The 17047-nt window shown below is 37.7% G+C and overlaps 1 protein-coding gene across 24 annotated transcripts in view; it reads right to left on the reverse strand.

The window, feature by feature from the left end:
• MLLT10 (MLLT10 histone lysine methyltransferase DOT1L cofactor) overlaps positions 1–17047 on the reverse strand; it is a 251054-nt gene that overhangs the window by 179882 nt on the left and 54125 nt on the right. For all 24 annotated transcript variants that reach the window (XM_025463993.3, XM_025463999.3, XM_025463995.3 and 21 more), the window contains one exon: positions 8181–8235. In XM_025463993.3, the coding sequence (XP_025319778.2) occupies positions 8181–8235 (55 nt within the window). The remainder of the gene's footprint in view (positions 1–8180; positions 8236–17047) is intronic.

Here is a 17047-nt window from a genome sequence, read left to right on the forward strand (position 1 = left end):
ACAACTAAAAAAGTCCTTAAAAAATAAAGTCAGAATGAAACATAGATATAAATCTTAATGACTTTGATTAGCAATGGATTCTTAGATATCAAAAGCGTGAGCAACAAAGAAAAATTAAATAAACGGATCCTCATCAAATTAAAAATTACTGTGAACCAAAGGACATTATCAAGAAATGAGAAGACAATGTACACAGAGAAAAGCTGTGCAAATCATGTATCAGTCTAGAAAATATAAAGAATCCTTATAGGTCAACAACAAAAAGACAAACAACCCAATTACAAAAAAAGACAAAGAATATGAATAGATTTCTCTCCAAAGAAGATTCACAAATAACCAATAGGTTCATGTAAAAATGCTCGATATATCATTATCTTTAGGGAAATAAATCAAAACCACAGTGAGGTACTACTTCATACTCAATAGGATGGCTATAACTTAAAATTTCAGAAAATAGTGTTGGTGAGAATGAAAAGGAATTAGATCTCTCACACACTGCTTGTGAGAATGTAAAACTGGTGCAGGCACTATGAAAAAGTTTGGTGGTTCCTCACAAAGTTAAACCCAGAATCACTAAATGACCCATCATGCCACTCCTAGTATATACTCCCCACAAAACTGAAAAGAGAGAATAAAACACATTTGTACAACCATGTTCACAGCAGCCCTATTCACAACAATCAAAAGGCAGAAATACAAATATCCAACAAATGAAAGGACCAACACAATGTAATCAATCTCCACCCCCCTTTCGTGCTCACAGATACTCTCATACTCACACACACACACACACACACACACACACGGAGAATTATTCAACCATAAAGAGGACTGAAGTACTAATACAGGCTACAACACTGATGAACCTGAAAAACATTATCCTGAGAAAGAAGCCAAACTTCAACAGTCATACTGTATGATTATTATAGTTACATAAAATATACAGAAGTAAATCCACAGAGACAAAAAGAAGCTTGGTGGTTGCCAAGGGCTGGGGGAGAAAGGATAGATGGCAGAATGTATAGTTTCTGCTTATGAAAGCATACTTTATTTTAGGGTGGTAAAAATGTTTTGGAAATTGACAGAGGTGATAATTGCACAACGTTGTGAAAGTAGTAAATGTCACTGAACTATATATCTTAAGCTGGTCAATGTTATGCTATACAAATTTTATCTCAATTTTAAGAAAGAAGAATATGGTATACTGTCCTTCCTTCACAAACTGCACTTCAGGGTAATAAGTAGTTGAGAAATGATCGATTGTCTGTATATGACAATATATGACAGAATATCACAATTTTATTCACTTTCTATTTAATAAAATAATGGTCTAGATATTGGTCATCAGCTGCTAATATCACAAAAAAAGGAAACAACCAAATATCATATGCCTCATGAATGAAGCATACAACACCATGAAGTCTTTTTAACTGCCCCCACAATAAACTGACTATAATCGAGCTTCTGAATACATCTAACTACCTACATACAGAAAATATATAAGACAAAGTAACATGCTCACACACTCACACCCCATATGAGATACAATCAATAAAATCTCTATCGTGGGAAACTATACAGTGCAAATGTCCCAATTTCCTCCATAAGTAAAGTGACAAGGAAATGGTTTGGAGGGGTTACAAAGAGACCTAAGAGACATATCAAGCAATTACACTGTATGCATTTCATGGATCCAGCTTATGGATCTTATTTGGACACTGATTCATTCAAATATAAAAAGAAAACATTTAGGGAGACAATCAGGAAAATCTGAGTAACTGAATAGTTGATGGCTTTAAAAAATCTTTGACCTTTTTTTTATATGTGATAATATGTTGTGTATTTGTTAAATATCCACGTATGTTAGTTATGCTCACAAAACTCAAAATAATCAAAATGGCATAAGGAAAAGTTTAAATGAAACAAGTCTAGCCATGACTTGATCACTATTAAAGCTAGGTACCTGGGGATTCTCTCTACTTTTATGTATACTCAAAATTTCCCATAGTGAAATAGGTACATTTTTAAAAATATACCTGCAAAATTTTACCATTTAATATCTCTGATATCCATTCCCTCATGTTTACACTCCTACTACTGCTGTCTTCAACCAGTCCCTCATCAATCTGCCGCTTAGACTTACTGCAATAATGCAGAGCCTCATCTTTGTGGGTTTAGATTCTAAAGCAAAAACAAGCATAATCAAAACTGTCCTTGGGGCACCTGGGTGGCTCAATCAGTTAAGTGTCTGCCTTCAACTCAGGTTATGATTCCAGAATCTTGGGATCAAGCCTCACATCAGGCTCCCTGCTCAGTCGAAAGCCTGCTTCTCGTCTCCCTCTCATATCATATCTCCCTCTCTATCTCAAATAACTAAATAAAATCTTAAAAAAAAAAACTGTCCCACATCTGGGTGGCTCAACAGTTAAGCATCTGCCTTCATCCCAGGGTGTGATTCCAGGGTCCAGGATCAAGTCCCACATCGGGCTCCTTGCAGGGAGCCTGCTTCTCCCATGGCCTGTGTAACTACCTCTCTGTTTCTTTCATGAATAAATAAATCATTTTTTAAAATTCCAATTTTTAATATATAACCCTGTGAGATTTTGTAAGTTATTTTCTTGTCAGATTGTTATCTATCAATGAGCCTCAATTCATTCTGAAATTTCTTCAAAAATGTAAGTAACAAATAATCCAATTAAAAGTGGGAAGACAGGGATGGCCGTGTGGCTCAGCGGTTGAGCGTCTGCCTTGGGCTCAGGGCGTGATCCCGGGGTCTGGGATCCAGTCCCACATCGGGCTCCCCATGGGGAGCGTGCTTCTCCCTCTGCCTGTGTCTCTGCCTCTCTGTGTCTCTCATGAATAAATAAAATCTTATTTTAAAAAAAGACATGGACATTCTTCCAAAGAAGACGTACATGAAACGGCCAACGGATACATGAAAAGATGATCAACATCACTCATCAGGGCAATACAAATCAAAACCACATGACATATCACCTCACACCTGTAAGAACGGCTAAAATCAAAAACAGAAGAAACAGCAAGTGTTGGTGAGGATGTTGAGAAAAAGGGAACCCCTGTGCACTCTTGGTGAATATGCAAACTGGTGTAGCAACTGTGGAAAACAGTATAGAGGCTACATTAAAAAAAAAAAAAATCAGAAACATAACTGCCATATGATCCAGTAATCACACTACTGGTACAAAAAATACTAATTTGAAAAGATATATGCACCTCTATATTATTGCAGGATTATTTACAAAAGCCAACTTAGGGAAGCTGCCCAAGTGTCCACCGATAGGTGAATGGATAAAGACATGGAAGCACCTGGCTTGCTCAGTCAGAAAAGCATGCAACTCTTGATCTTGAGGCCATGAGTTTGAGCCCCATGTTAGGTGTAGAGATTACTTAAAATAAGTAAACCTAAAAAAAAAAAAAAAAAAAAAAAAAAAAAAGATGTAATACATATATACACACACAGTCACACACACACACACACACACACACACACACACACACAGAGGAATGAATATTATTCAGCCATTAAAAGGAATGAAAGCTTGCCATTTACAAGAGTATGGATGGATCTAGAGTTGTTGTAATGTTAAGTGAAATAAGTCAGTCAGAAAGACAAATACCATATTATTTCACTCATAATTGGAATATAAGAAAAAACAAACAAAGAAAAAAGAGACAAACCAAAAAAACAGACTCTTAACTATAGAGAACAAACTGATGGTTACCAGAGGGGAGATAAGGGTGTGTGAAATAGTTGAAGGGGATGAAGAGTAACACTTATCTTGATGAGCACTGAGTAATATATAGAATTGTTGAAGAACTATACTGTGCACCTGAAACTAATATAACAGTATATGTTAACTCTACTGGAATATAATTTTTTTTTTAGTTTTAAAAAACCATAGAATGTAACTGACATCACCATCTCTTGCTTGACCCCTCACTAATATAGTTCATATCTTTGTCAATGATGGCTGCGAAAGCCTTACAATCATTCACAGAGATTTCCATATAGGTTTGCCTAGAATGTATGCTGACTGAGTAAAATGGCAAACTGAATTATCTCTGCAATTTATTTCTTTTTCTGTATCTCCCCCCACTGCCCAGGCTATATAGCTGATTTCAAGTATGTTAAATGCACTTATGATCCAGCTCTACTATTCTTTTTTATAGCTGGCAATCATATTCTTTCAATCCATTCACCACATTGCTGTCAGAGTTACCTTTCTAAAATAGAAATTTCATGCTATTCCTCAGCTTCAGTGGCTCCCCAAATCAACAGGATCAAGTCCTCAGTACAGAAAAGGGAAGAGGGAAGAGGGAGAAGGAAGGGAATGGAAGGAGATGAGCAGGGGAGAGGAGAAGGAATGACAACTTTACCTTTATCATCAGTTTCACCTCTCAGAGGGCCTGCCATTCAAACCTTACAGTCTAACTCCCATTTTCAATTCTTCAATATACTTGTGTCTTTTATCGTTTGCTTCTCCTTCTGCCTGTAATACCCCAACCCCACTTCTCATACACCAATCTATATTAAACTTGTTAAGTTTTACTTACCTTTAACAACTGAGAACTATGTACAGCAGATGAGATTGAGAAAATTAAAAGCTGCATTGAGAAATTCCTCATCCTGACTACCAAAACTTCTAACGTATTTTCCAGCATGAAAAGGGAGTATTAGGTATTAAAAATTAAGTATTATAAAAAAAATTTATCATCAATATTGTACCACCAGGTACATTGTGGGGTTTTGTTAACTACTCAAGAAATATAATTAGTATTTCAATAGGAAAATGAATTCAAATCTATCTACAAATAGATTTGTAAATCTATTTTGGAACACAATTTAGTCAGAATGTTTTAAATATACATCAAACTTAAGACTCTAATAAAGATGGTGTTTCAGATCATTGAAGAAAAGATGAACTGCTCAACAGATGATGATGGGACAAATGGTAGCATTTTTAGCAACTACAAAAAAATAAAGATGGATCCATACCCCATATTGTCTTACATGGATACATTCCAAATGTATGAAAGATTAAACTGTAAAAAAAAAAAAAGAAACCACAAAAAAACTAGAGGACATTGTGAAAGAATCTTTTTATTAATGTTGGAGTAAGGAAGGCCTTTCTAACTATGGTTCATAATACAGAACCCATGAAAGATAAGATTAATAAATTCACTTAAATAAAAATCAAACTTCTGCATAGTACAAAGCCCCATAAGCGAAGACTGAACAACTGGACAAAAATACTAACCCAACTCAATCACAAAAGCCTAATGAATAAAGAAGCTCCTATGAAAGCTTCAACAATCAAAAAGAAAATGATCAGGAATGTCTGGGTGGCTTGGTGTTTGAGTGCCTGCCTTTGGCTGATCCTGAAGTCCAGGGATCGAGTCCCACATCCGGCTTCCTGCATGGAGCCTGCTTCTCCCTCTGCCTAGGTCTCTGCTTCTCTCTCTGTCTCTCATGAATAAATAAATAAAATCTTAAAAAAAAAAAAAAAAAAAAAGATCAACAACCAAAGAGAAAAAACATATTAACAAACCAGAAAGAAAAATACAAATTGCTTGGAACGCCTGGGTGGCTCAGCAGTTAAGCGTCTGCTCAGAACGTGATCCTGAAGTCCTGGGATCGAGTCCCACATCAGGCTCCCTTCTTCCTCTATATCTCAGCCTCTCTTTCTCTGTGTCTCTAATGAATTAATAAAAAATCCAAAGAAAGAAAAATACGATTTGCTTTTAAAAAATATAAGATGGTGGGGCACCTGGGTGACTCAGAGGTTGAGCATCTGACTTTGGCTCAAGTCGTGATCCCAGGGTCCTGGGATTGAGTCCCACATCAGGCTTCCTGCAAGGAGCCTTACTCATCCTTTGCCTATGTCTCTGCCTCTCTCTGTGTCTCTCATGAATAAATAAAATTAAAAAAAAAAAATAAACACACACATACACACACACACACACACACACACACACAAGATGGGGGGCCCCTAAGTGGCTCAGTCAGTTAAGCGGCTACCTTTGGCTCAGGTCATGATCTCAGGGTCCTAGGATGGAGCCCTGAATCAGGCTCCCTGCTCAGTGGGCAGTCTATTTCTCCTTCACCCTTTGCTGCTCCCCCTGCTTGTACTCTCTCACAAATAAATCTTTAAAAATAAAAATTGTAAAATAAAAGTGTAAGATGCTCAGCTTCACTCATAAAAGAAATGCAGGGGCAGCCTTGGTGGCCCAGCGGTTTAGTGCCGCCTTCATCCCAGGGTGTGATCCTGGAGACCCAGGATCAAGTCCCACATCAGGCTCCCTGCATGGAGCCTGCTTCTCCCTCTGCCTGTGTCTCTGCTTCTCTGTGTGTGTGTGTGTGTCTGTCATGAATAAATAAATACAATCTTTAAAAAAAAATGCAAAATAACCGCTCTAAGATACCAATTTTCACCTACTGGATTATCAAAGGATACAGAGAATAAGTTATTCATTCAAGGCTGCTGGAAACATAAATAAGTACAACCACAAGGGAAAATAATTTGGGAATATCTATCAAATTAACTACAAAATCCCGTTGACCCAATAGTTCCACCCCTGGGAATTAATAATCCTACAGAGGCACACATGACATGTATACAAGGACTAGTCATAAAAGCAGAATATCAGAAAGTCTATCAACAGGTGACTGATTATATAAAAAAGAAAGCTTTATACTAGTAATAAACTATTAAGTGAAAAAATTAAGATGCAAAGAGTATGTAAAATATTCATCCATCTGTATAAAAATTAGGGAGAAAATATTTCTTTATTCATATTTATTTGTATATAAAGAAAAAACCCTAGAAGGAGATGCAAATAAGTAATAAGAGAAGTATACCAACAGCAGGAAAGTTGTTGAGAAACTAGACAGATGGTGAACAGGAAAAGGAGCAAGGGTTTCTAATATTTTAAAAATTCTGTAAAATGTGGCTGTATAACAGTCTAAATATTAAATTTGTATATAAATAAATCTATGTAGAGCTACACTAAAACATTTTATTTTTTCCTTTTATTTACCCATGTCATTCCTCTATTCTATGCCAAAAATGCTTTAGAGGTAGCTGCTCAAAATGGAAGAGTACTAATAGGAGTTACAATCTCTACTTTTATGAGTTTCTTCATCAATTTTCACAGTATGCCACAGTTTAATAAATTCATGTCTACATATTTAAGAATGGTACTGAGCTGAATAAATAAATAAAAATTTTTAAAAGGGGAGGAACGCCTCGGTGCCTCAGTGGTTGAGCATCTGCCTTCAGCTCAGGGCGTGATCCCAAGGTCCTAGGATCAAGTTCCGCATCAGCCTCCCCGTGGAGAGCCTGCTTCTCCCTCTACCTGTGTCTCTACCTCTCTCTCTGTCTCTCTCATGAATAAATAAAGTATTTTTTTAAAAATAGAATGGTACTGAGCTATAAAGAAACATGGATTTCTCAGGGGACAACTAAAAATGGAGATGCAAATGAGAAATTCACAAGGGTCCTCAGGAAAGCACAGCAAAATTTAAAGACAGAAGTCAGCATTTCTCTATATTCAAGCAACAAAAATCCTCAGGGTGTTAAAATTAACATTTACTAGAAATATCATCTGTCCAGCAATACACAAAAGAGAGGGGAAAAAAGACTCTAAAACATCAGAGTGTAGCTCTAACAACAAAAAAGAAGCTAACTTTTCCCAAAATAATTTCTAATATAAGAAAATTATAACCCATTTTAAAAAATCAAGATTTTAATTAGAAGTATGTGCCCACTCTACATTATAAAAACAATGCTTGGGGCACCTGGGTGGCTCACTCAATTAAGAGTCTGACTCTTGATTCATCTCAGGTCATGATCTCAGGATCATGAGATCAAGCCCGGATTTGGGCTCTGTGTAGGCATTGAGCCCTTTCTTTCTCTCTCTCTCTCTCTCTCTCTCCTCTCTCCTCTCCCTCTCCCGCTGCCCCTCCCTCACCCACACTCTCTCTCCCAAAAAAAAAAAAAGTTTGTCCCTAAGGTAGCAAAAAAGATTCATAAATTACATTACTATTAAAAATATGAATGATAAATTTTATTTGATATTATAATATGAACCAGATATTTTTAAATACTCCCCCACTCCAGTTTCCAATAAAAAAAACTTTTTTAATTCTCTGTACTTACCCCCATTATCTGTTCTTTTTAAAGCTCCATCCTTATGAGGACACAGTTCACATCTCTATTTAAAAAAATAAAAAAGAAGAGGAGAAATCAAAGAGATATTTCAAATTACCAAAGTATAACAACTTCCCCAAAACCTCAAAACTATTAAAAATGTGGGAGCAGGGGCACCTGGGTGGCTCAGTCAGTTAAGCGTCAGGCCATGATCCTGGGGTCCTGAGATCCAGCCCCACGTTGGGCTCCCTGCTCAGCGAGGAGTCTGCTTCTCCATCTGCCTCTGCCACTCCTCCTGGAGTGTCTCAAATGAGTAATAAAAAAAATTTTTTTTAATATGGGAGCAGCATTTGTACTAGCTGCCACCAAAAGTATCTCATAACATTCCTCACAAAGTCATTCTCGACATGTGATCTTCCTCAAAACACCAACTACCAACTTTATTTCATAGGTATGTGTGTGCATGTGTGGTTTTTTTAAGTAACTCTTCTTCCTCAACATGGGTCTTGAACTCATGACCCTAAGATCAAGAGTCACATGCTCAAGGGGCGCCTAGGTGGTGCAGCTGGTAAAGTGTCTGGAGTCTTGGTTTTGGTTCTAGTCATGACCTCAGGGCTGTGAGATCAAGCCCCACAATGGGCTCCAAGCTTAGCCATCATGGAGTCTGCTTGGGAAACTCTCCCTCTGCTTCTCACCAAAATAAATCTTAAAAAAAAATAATGAGAGAGTCACATGCTCTACCAACTTCAGACAGCCAGGCACCTCATCAGATAACTTTAAAAAGAGAATATTACTTAACTTCCACATACCTGCCATGACTTTTGTTAACCGTAACAATAACAAAAAGAGTCCAGGGCACAGTTTTTAACATTTGCCTCTATTCCTTCACTTTCTTTTTTTTTTTTAAGATTTTATTTTTTATTTATTCATGAGAGAGAGAGAGAGAGAGAGAGAGAGAGAGACGTAGGCAGAGGGAGAAGCAGGCTCCATGCAGGGACCCCGATGTGGGACTCAATCCCGGGACTCCAGGATCCAAAGGCAGATGCTCAACCACTGAGCCACCCAGGTGCCTCCTATTCCTTCACTTTCTGTCTAGGATCAGCTAGTATTATTATAGTCAGTTAGGTCTGGTTTCTCCTAAAATAAAGAGCCAAACTCAAAAATTCAGAATTTTGACTTAAATGAGAAAACATGATCTCATATATGCGAACATGCTTTCTAGAAGGAAGGAACTGCTCTAATTATTCTAGTTACTCTTATCACAAACAATGATACTAAGTAGTTGTTATGCATCACTATCCCTACCACCCCTAGAAATTAAAACCAGAAATAAACCTAGGTAGAGATAGTATAATCATTTCTTTTCACTACTGATGAGAGAAAGATATTATAAAAATAATAAACAGAGTAAGTTTCAATGACATTGTCTTACTATGAAGAATATATTCCTGGAGCTCATATTTGAGTATTTATTATTTGTACCCTACCTTGCTGCTCTCCAAAGAGATTTTGAAACTTATAATATGGTAATATAAACAAGTTACAAAAGAAAATAGGAGATGGAAATTAAGATAAAATAGTGAAAAAATAATAAAATGTAAGCTATTAGATCCTGTACCTGATTTTCCTCTAACCTCTTTGGCAACACCTTTCTGATAACCTTATGTAACCTTTAAATAAGGTAGTTCTCAGGACTCCAGCTTAAGATGCCTTCTCATTTCATGTTAAACACTAAGCAATCTTTATTTTCCATTCATCTGTTAACAACTAAATTAAGGGATCCCTGGGTGGCGCAGTGGTTTAGTGCCTGCCTTTGGCCCAGGGCGCAATCCTGGAGACCCGGGATCAAATCCCACGTCGGATTCCCGGTACATGGAGCCTTGCATCTCCCTCTGCCTATGTCTCTGCCTCTCTCTCTCTGTGTGTGTGTGACTATCATAAATAAATTAAAAAAAAAAAAAACTAAATTAAAAGTATGCCAGTGACTCTCAAATTTTACCTCCTATTCAGATCTGTCCTTAGATCCATATATAAAACTTCCTACAATTGCAATGGCACTTTCCAGACTGTCCAAATCTATGTAATACTTGCTTTGTTCAGTAATCCCTATCTTTTTTAAAGTTTATTAATTTTTTTTTAGTAATCTCAGCAACAAACCAGAGGCTTGTTGAACTCATGACCCCACAATCAAGAGTCACATGCTCTGACTGAGCAAGCCAGAAGCTCCTTCCCCTATGTTCATAATGGTACTCTCAACCACATATTTCCCATACAAAACACCTAGACATCATCTTTTGACAGTTTCACCCTACGCTCTAACTCATATTTAATCAAACAGCATATTTTGCCCATTCCTCCTCCTAAGAACTGGTGAGATTTGTCTACCTATCTCCATCTATACTACTATTAGCCAACTGCAAGCCAACATCAACTTTCATCAGGACCACTTCAGGGACCGCAACTCAATACTGTCCCATGCTTACTCTTGCCTATATACCACCAATCTAGAGCAAACTTCAAAAATGCAGGTACAAGTATGTTACTGCACCACTGAATAAACATTTTAATAGTTTTACTACATGATCTAGCCCCTACTTAGCTTCACAACTTTCTCTTTTCAATATCTCACACCTAGGCGATACTGTCTTTTCATTTTCACTTCTGTTTTTTTGTTTTTAAAGTAAACTCTACACCCAACACGGGGCTCAAACTCACAATCAAGACCTGCATGCTCTACTGACTGAGCCATCCAGGTGCCCCTCTTCTTTCAATTCTATAAATACTCCTAAATTCATTTCTTGCTTCATAGACTCTAAATGTGTTACTTTTACTTTCTACCTGTAACACCTATCCTATATCCCAACCCTCTTTCACAGCTGGATAACTTCTATTCACCCCACGAGTTCTTGCTTAAAGTCACTTCCTCAAAGGTTTCTCTGATTCCCTACAGTAGATAAGGTACCATATTATAAATTACTTATACTTACTTCTTGTCATACATTGCAATCACAACTAACTATGCAATTATGTTTATATTCTCTGCTAGGGTGTATATATATACTCCATTTCATGGCTGTAGCCCTAGCATCTATCCATCTCCTGACATGGTAACTCAAAAAATATATGACAAATGGATAGAAGAAGCAAAAATACAAGCACACTTATGAAAGGCAGGCAATAATTTGGTTCTAAACAATACAGCAACCTCTCTTACAGAAAGAAACACTATTAATTGAGTGATTTTTTTTTAATTTTTATTTATTTATGATAGTCACACAGAGAGAGAGAGAGAGAGAGAGGCAGAGACATAGGCAGAGGGAGAAGCAGGCTCCATGCAGGGAGCCCGATGTGGAATTCGATCCCGGGTCTCCAGGATCGCGCCCTGGGCCAAAGGCAGGCGCTAAACCGCTGTGCCACCCAGGGATCTCAGTTGAGTGATTTATATCTTGTCAAAAAGAAAAAATTTCTTTTAGAAGAACTAAATTTAATAATTTATTTTTTTTAATTTTTATTTATTTATGATAGTCACACAGAGAGAGAGAGAGGCAGAGACATAGGCAGAGGGAGAAGCAGGCTCCATGGACCGGGAGCCCGACGTGGGATTCGATCCCGGGTCTCCAGGATCGCGCCCTGGGCCAAAGGCAGGCGCTACACTGCTGCGCCACCCAGGGATCCCTAAATTTAATAATTTAAAGACTACACAGAACCAGAGATAATTACTCTTTGGGATGACTGGGTATAAGAATAATTGTTTAGCAACTGGAGAAGAAAAAATTTAGATTAAACCCTTAAACATTACTGATCAATAATGCAAATTCAAAATGTTTTTAAAAACTATTATTTTTCTTTTTTTAAGATTTTATTTATTAGGGATCCCTGGGTGGCGCAGCGGTTTGGCGCCTGCCTTTGGCCCAGGGCGCGATCCTGGAGACCCGGGATCGAATCCCACGTCGGGCTCCCGGTGCATGGAGCCTGCTTCTCCCTCTGCCTGTGTCTCTGCCTCTCTCTCTCTCTCTGTGAGACTATCATAAATAAATAAAAATTAAAAAAAAAAAAAAGATTTTATTTATTAGATAGAAGAACACAAGTGGGCTGGGGGAGGGGCAGAGGAAGACAAGAGAGAATTTCAAGTGGACTCCCCACTGAGCGCAGAGCCCAACTCAGGGCTTGACCTCACAACCCCGAGGTCATGAACTGAGCAAAATCAAGAGCTGGACATTTAATCAACTCAGTCAACCAGGCACCGCATGAAAAACAATTTAAATATAAGAACTAAAAACAGTAATTAATCAAATGTAAGGAATTAAGAATCTATGGGCACATGGGTGGCTCAATCAGAAGGCATGCAACTCTTGGTTTCAGCTCAGGTCATGATCTCGGGGTCCTGGGATCAAGCTCCACAGTGGGCTCCATGAGTAGTATAGAGCCTGCTTGTCCCTATTTCTCTGCTCCTCCATACGCTTTCTCAAATAATCTTTTTTAAAAAATTAGAGGAGTACCAGGCTGGCTCAGTCAGTAGAGTATGCAACTCTCGAACTCTTGAGCTTGTCTGGTTTTTTTTTTTTTTTAAGTAATCTCTATACCCACTATGTGGCTTGAACTCACAAACTCAAGACCAAATGTCACATGCTTTCTTGACTAAACCATCCCTTTTACCAGCCCTAGTAAACTTTTTCCTAAAAGTTAATTCCTAACAATCTAAGTGCAGTGAATTTTAATTTTTAAATATTGTTGATGGCACTATAATCCAATTCTTTTGGAAAGCAATTTAGCGGGATCCCTGGGTGGCGCAGCGGTTTGGCGCCTGCCTTTGGCCCAGGGCGCGATCCTGGAGACCCGGGATCGAATCCCACATCGGGCTCCTGGTGCATGGAGCCTGCTTCTCCCTCTGCCTGTGTCTCTACCTCTCTTTCTCTCTGTGTGACTATCATAAATAAATAAAAATTAAAAAAAAAAAAAAAGAAAGCAATTTAGCAACATGATTCAAGAAAAATACTAATTCAATTACTTCATTTCTAGAGAGCCAAAGGAAATATGATAGAAATAGCACTTATTAGGGGATCCCTGGGTGGCTCAGCGGTTTAGAGCCTGCCTTCAGCCCAGGGCATGATCCTGGACACCCGGGATCGAGTCCCACATCAGGCTCCCTGCATGGAGCCTGCTTCTTCCTCTGCCTGTGTCTCTGCCTGTCTCTGTGTGTGTCTCTCATGAATAAATAAAAATCTTAAAAAAAAAAAAAAAGAAATAGCACTTATTAAGTACTATTTCATTTTTATATCATTTATGTACCTTATTTTTTGTGTGTATCACTTATGTACTTTAATTTCAAGACATGAAAAAATATATATGCAAAGATACTTTATATAGCTGTTTATAATTATAAAAATTGTATACAGGTGCCTAGGCGGCTCAGTCAGTTAAACGACCGACTCTTGGTTTCTGCTCAAGTCATGATCCCATAGTCATGAGATCAAGCCCTGCATTGGGCTCCATGTTCAGCACAGAGTCTGCTCGAGATTCTCACTCTCTCTCTCGGCCCCTCTCTCCACCTGTGCTCCTACACACACACACTCTTTGTCTCTCAAAAGTAAATAAAAGTAAAATCTTCTTAAAAATTGTATTAAAAAGTTGGGCCACCTGGGTGGCTCAGTCAGTAAGTGTCTGCCTTCAGCTCAGGTCATGATCCCAGGGTCCTAGGATCAAGCTGCAGATTGGACTCCTTGCTCAGCAGGCAGCTGCTTTTCCCTCTTCCTATGCCCATCCCCCCCACTCATGCTCTCATTCTCAAATAAGCAAAATCTTTTTAAAAATTTGTATAAAAAGTATGACTGACTATATTTCAATGAGAAATAATGGTATATTTACAAAGATTTATGTATAGAAATAATTCTAAAATACACAATACATATTAACAGGCTGATGATGAAGATAGTAAGATAATGAATTTATTTCTTTATTCCAAAATACTTTCTTTTATATTTTAAACTTTTGTAGAGATACATTACTATATGCCATGTCTCCTTACTAAAGACAAAAATAGATATATGAAGACTTCAGAGAAAAAAAGTACAGGAAAAGAAAAGATTAAGTTCTAGGTAGAAAACTATGACCTAACTCAGGAAGAAAGGATCTGGTATGAGAGACCTTGGACCACAGAGACTCCACATCCTACAGTAAACTAATACAACAAGGAGGCACAGAGAAACTCTCTTAAAATCAATAAAAAGAGGTCAACAGCCTGATATATAATAGTGAAACTTGCAAATCTGAGAGACAAAGAGAAAGTCCTGAAAGCAGCTCAGGACATGAGGTCCTTAACCTAAAAGGGTAGAAACATTAGACTGGCAGCAGTCCTATCAACAGACACCTGGCAGGCCAGAGAGGGCTAGCATCATACATTCAGGATGTTAAGTGAAAAAAATATGTAGCCAAGAATACTTTATCCAACTAGGATGCCATTCAAAATATAAGGAAAGATAAAAAGGGTCCAGGACAAACAGAAACTAAGAGAATTTGTGATCACCAAACCCACACTAGAAAAAATATTAAAAGGGATCCTTCAAGCAAAGAGAGAGGAAAAAAGTAACAAAGACTTGAAAGAAACAGAGACAATCTGTAGAAACAGTAACTTTACAGGTCATAAAATGGCACTAAATCTGTACCTTTCAGTAGTTACTCTGAACACAAATGGGCTAAATGCCCCAATCAAAAGATACAAGGTATCAGACTGGATGAAAAAGCAAGACCCATCAATATGCTGCCTGCAAGAGACTCATTTCCGACCCAAAGAAACCTCCAGATTTAAAGTAAGGGGGTAGAAAACCAATTATCATGGTAATGGACATCAAAAGAAAGCTGGAATGGCAATATATATGACAAAATTAAAATTTTTTTAAAGATTTTATTTATTTAATCATGACAGAGAGAGAGGCAGAGACACAGACAAGAGGGAGAAGCAGGCTCCACACAGGGAGTCCGACGTGGGACTTGATCCCGGGTCTCCAGGATCACATCCCGGGCTGAATGCGGCTCCAAACCGCTGAGCCATCGGGGCTGCCCCAAAATTAGGTTTTAAACCAAGGACTATTAATATGAGATAAGGAAACACACTATATCATAATCAAGGGGTCTATACAATAAGAAGATCTAACAATTGTAAATATTTATGCCCATAACACAGGAACAGTCAATTCTATAAGCCAGTTAATAACAAAATTAAAGAAACCCATTGATAATAACACAGTAATACTAGAGAACACCCTACTCACTGCAATGGACAGATCGTCTAAGCTGAATATCAGTAAGGAAACAAGTATTTTCAGAATGACACACTGGACCAGATGGACTTCACAGATATATTCTGAGCATGCCATCCTAAAGCAACAGAATACACATTCTTCTTGATTGTACATGGAACATTCTCTAGATGAGATCACATACTGGGACACAAATCAGGTCTAAATCAGTACCTGAAGACTGGGATAATTTCCTGCATATTTTCAGACCACAATGCTTTGAAACTGGAACTCAATCACAACAGGAAATTTGGAAAGAACTCAAATACATAGATGCTAAAGAGCATCCTACTAAAGAATGAATGGGTCAGCCAGGAAAATTAAAGAAGAAATTTAAAAATTCATGTAAACAAATGAAAATGAAAACACAACTGTTCCAAACCTTTGGGATGCAGCAAAGGTGGTCCTATGAGGGAAGTATATAGCAATATAAAACTTTCTCAAGAAACAAGAAAGGTCTCAAATATACAACTGAACCTTACACCTAAAGGAGCTGGAGAAAGAATATCAAACAAAGCCTAAGCCCAGCAAGAGAAGAGAAATGATTAAGATTTGAGCAGAAATCAATGATATAGAAACCAAATGAATAACAGATCAATGAAACCAAGAGCTGGTTCTTTGAAAGAATTAATAAGACTAAGAAAAACAAAACAAAAAGAAGTAATAAGACTGATAAACCCCTCATCAGACTTATCAAAAAGAGAAAGGACCCAAATAAAAAAAAACAAAACAAAAAGAAGTAATAAGACTGATAAACCCCTCATCAGACTTATCAAAAAGAGAAAGGACCCAAATAAATAAAATCATGAATGAAAGAGGAGAGATCACAGCCAACACCAAAGAAATACAAACAATTCTAAGAACATATTATGAGCCAACAAATTAGGCAATCTGGAAGAAATGGATGCATTCCTAGAGACGTATATACACCAAAACTAAAAGAAGAAGAAATAGAAAATCTGAACAAACCCATAAACAGCAAGGAAATTGAAGCAGTCATTAAAAATCTACCCCCCCAAAAAATAAAAATAAAAATCTCCCCCAAAACCTACAGAATGGGAGAAGATATTTGCAAATGACATATCAGATAAAGGGCTAATATCCAAGATCTATAAAGAACTTATTAAACTCAACACCAAAGAAACAAACAATCCAATCATGAAATGGGCAAAAGACATGAACAGAAATTTCACTAAAGAAGACATACACATGGCCAACAAGCACATGAGAAAATGCTCCACATCACTTGCCATCAGGGAAATGCAAATCAAAACCACAATGAGATACCACCTCACACCAGTGAGAGTGGGGAAAATTAACATGACAGGAAACAACCAACGTTGGAGAGGATGTGGAGAAAGGGAAACCCTCTTGCACTGTTGGTGGGAATGTGAACTGGTGCAGCCACTCTGGAAAACTGTGTGGAGGTTCCTCAAAGAGTTAAAAATAGACCTTCACTACCACCCAGCAATGGCACTACTGGGAATTCAACCCAAAGATACAGTGCAGTGAAAAACCAAGACACCTGAACGCCAATGTTTACAGCAGCAATGTCCACAACAGCCACACTGTGGAAGGAGC

The sequence above is a fragment of the Canis lupus genome, chromosome 2 (assembly GCF_003254725.2).
Source record: "Canis lupus dingo isolate Sandy chromosome 2, ASM325472v2, whole genome shotgun sequence".
In the NCBI taxonomy this organism is placed as follows: Eukaryota; Metazoa; Chordata; class Mammalia; order Carnivora; family Canidae; genus Canis; species Canis lupus.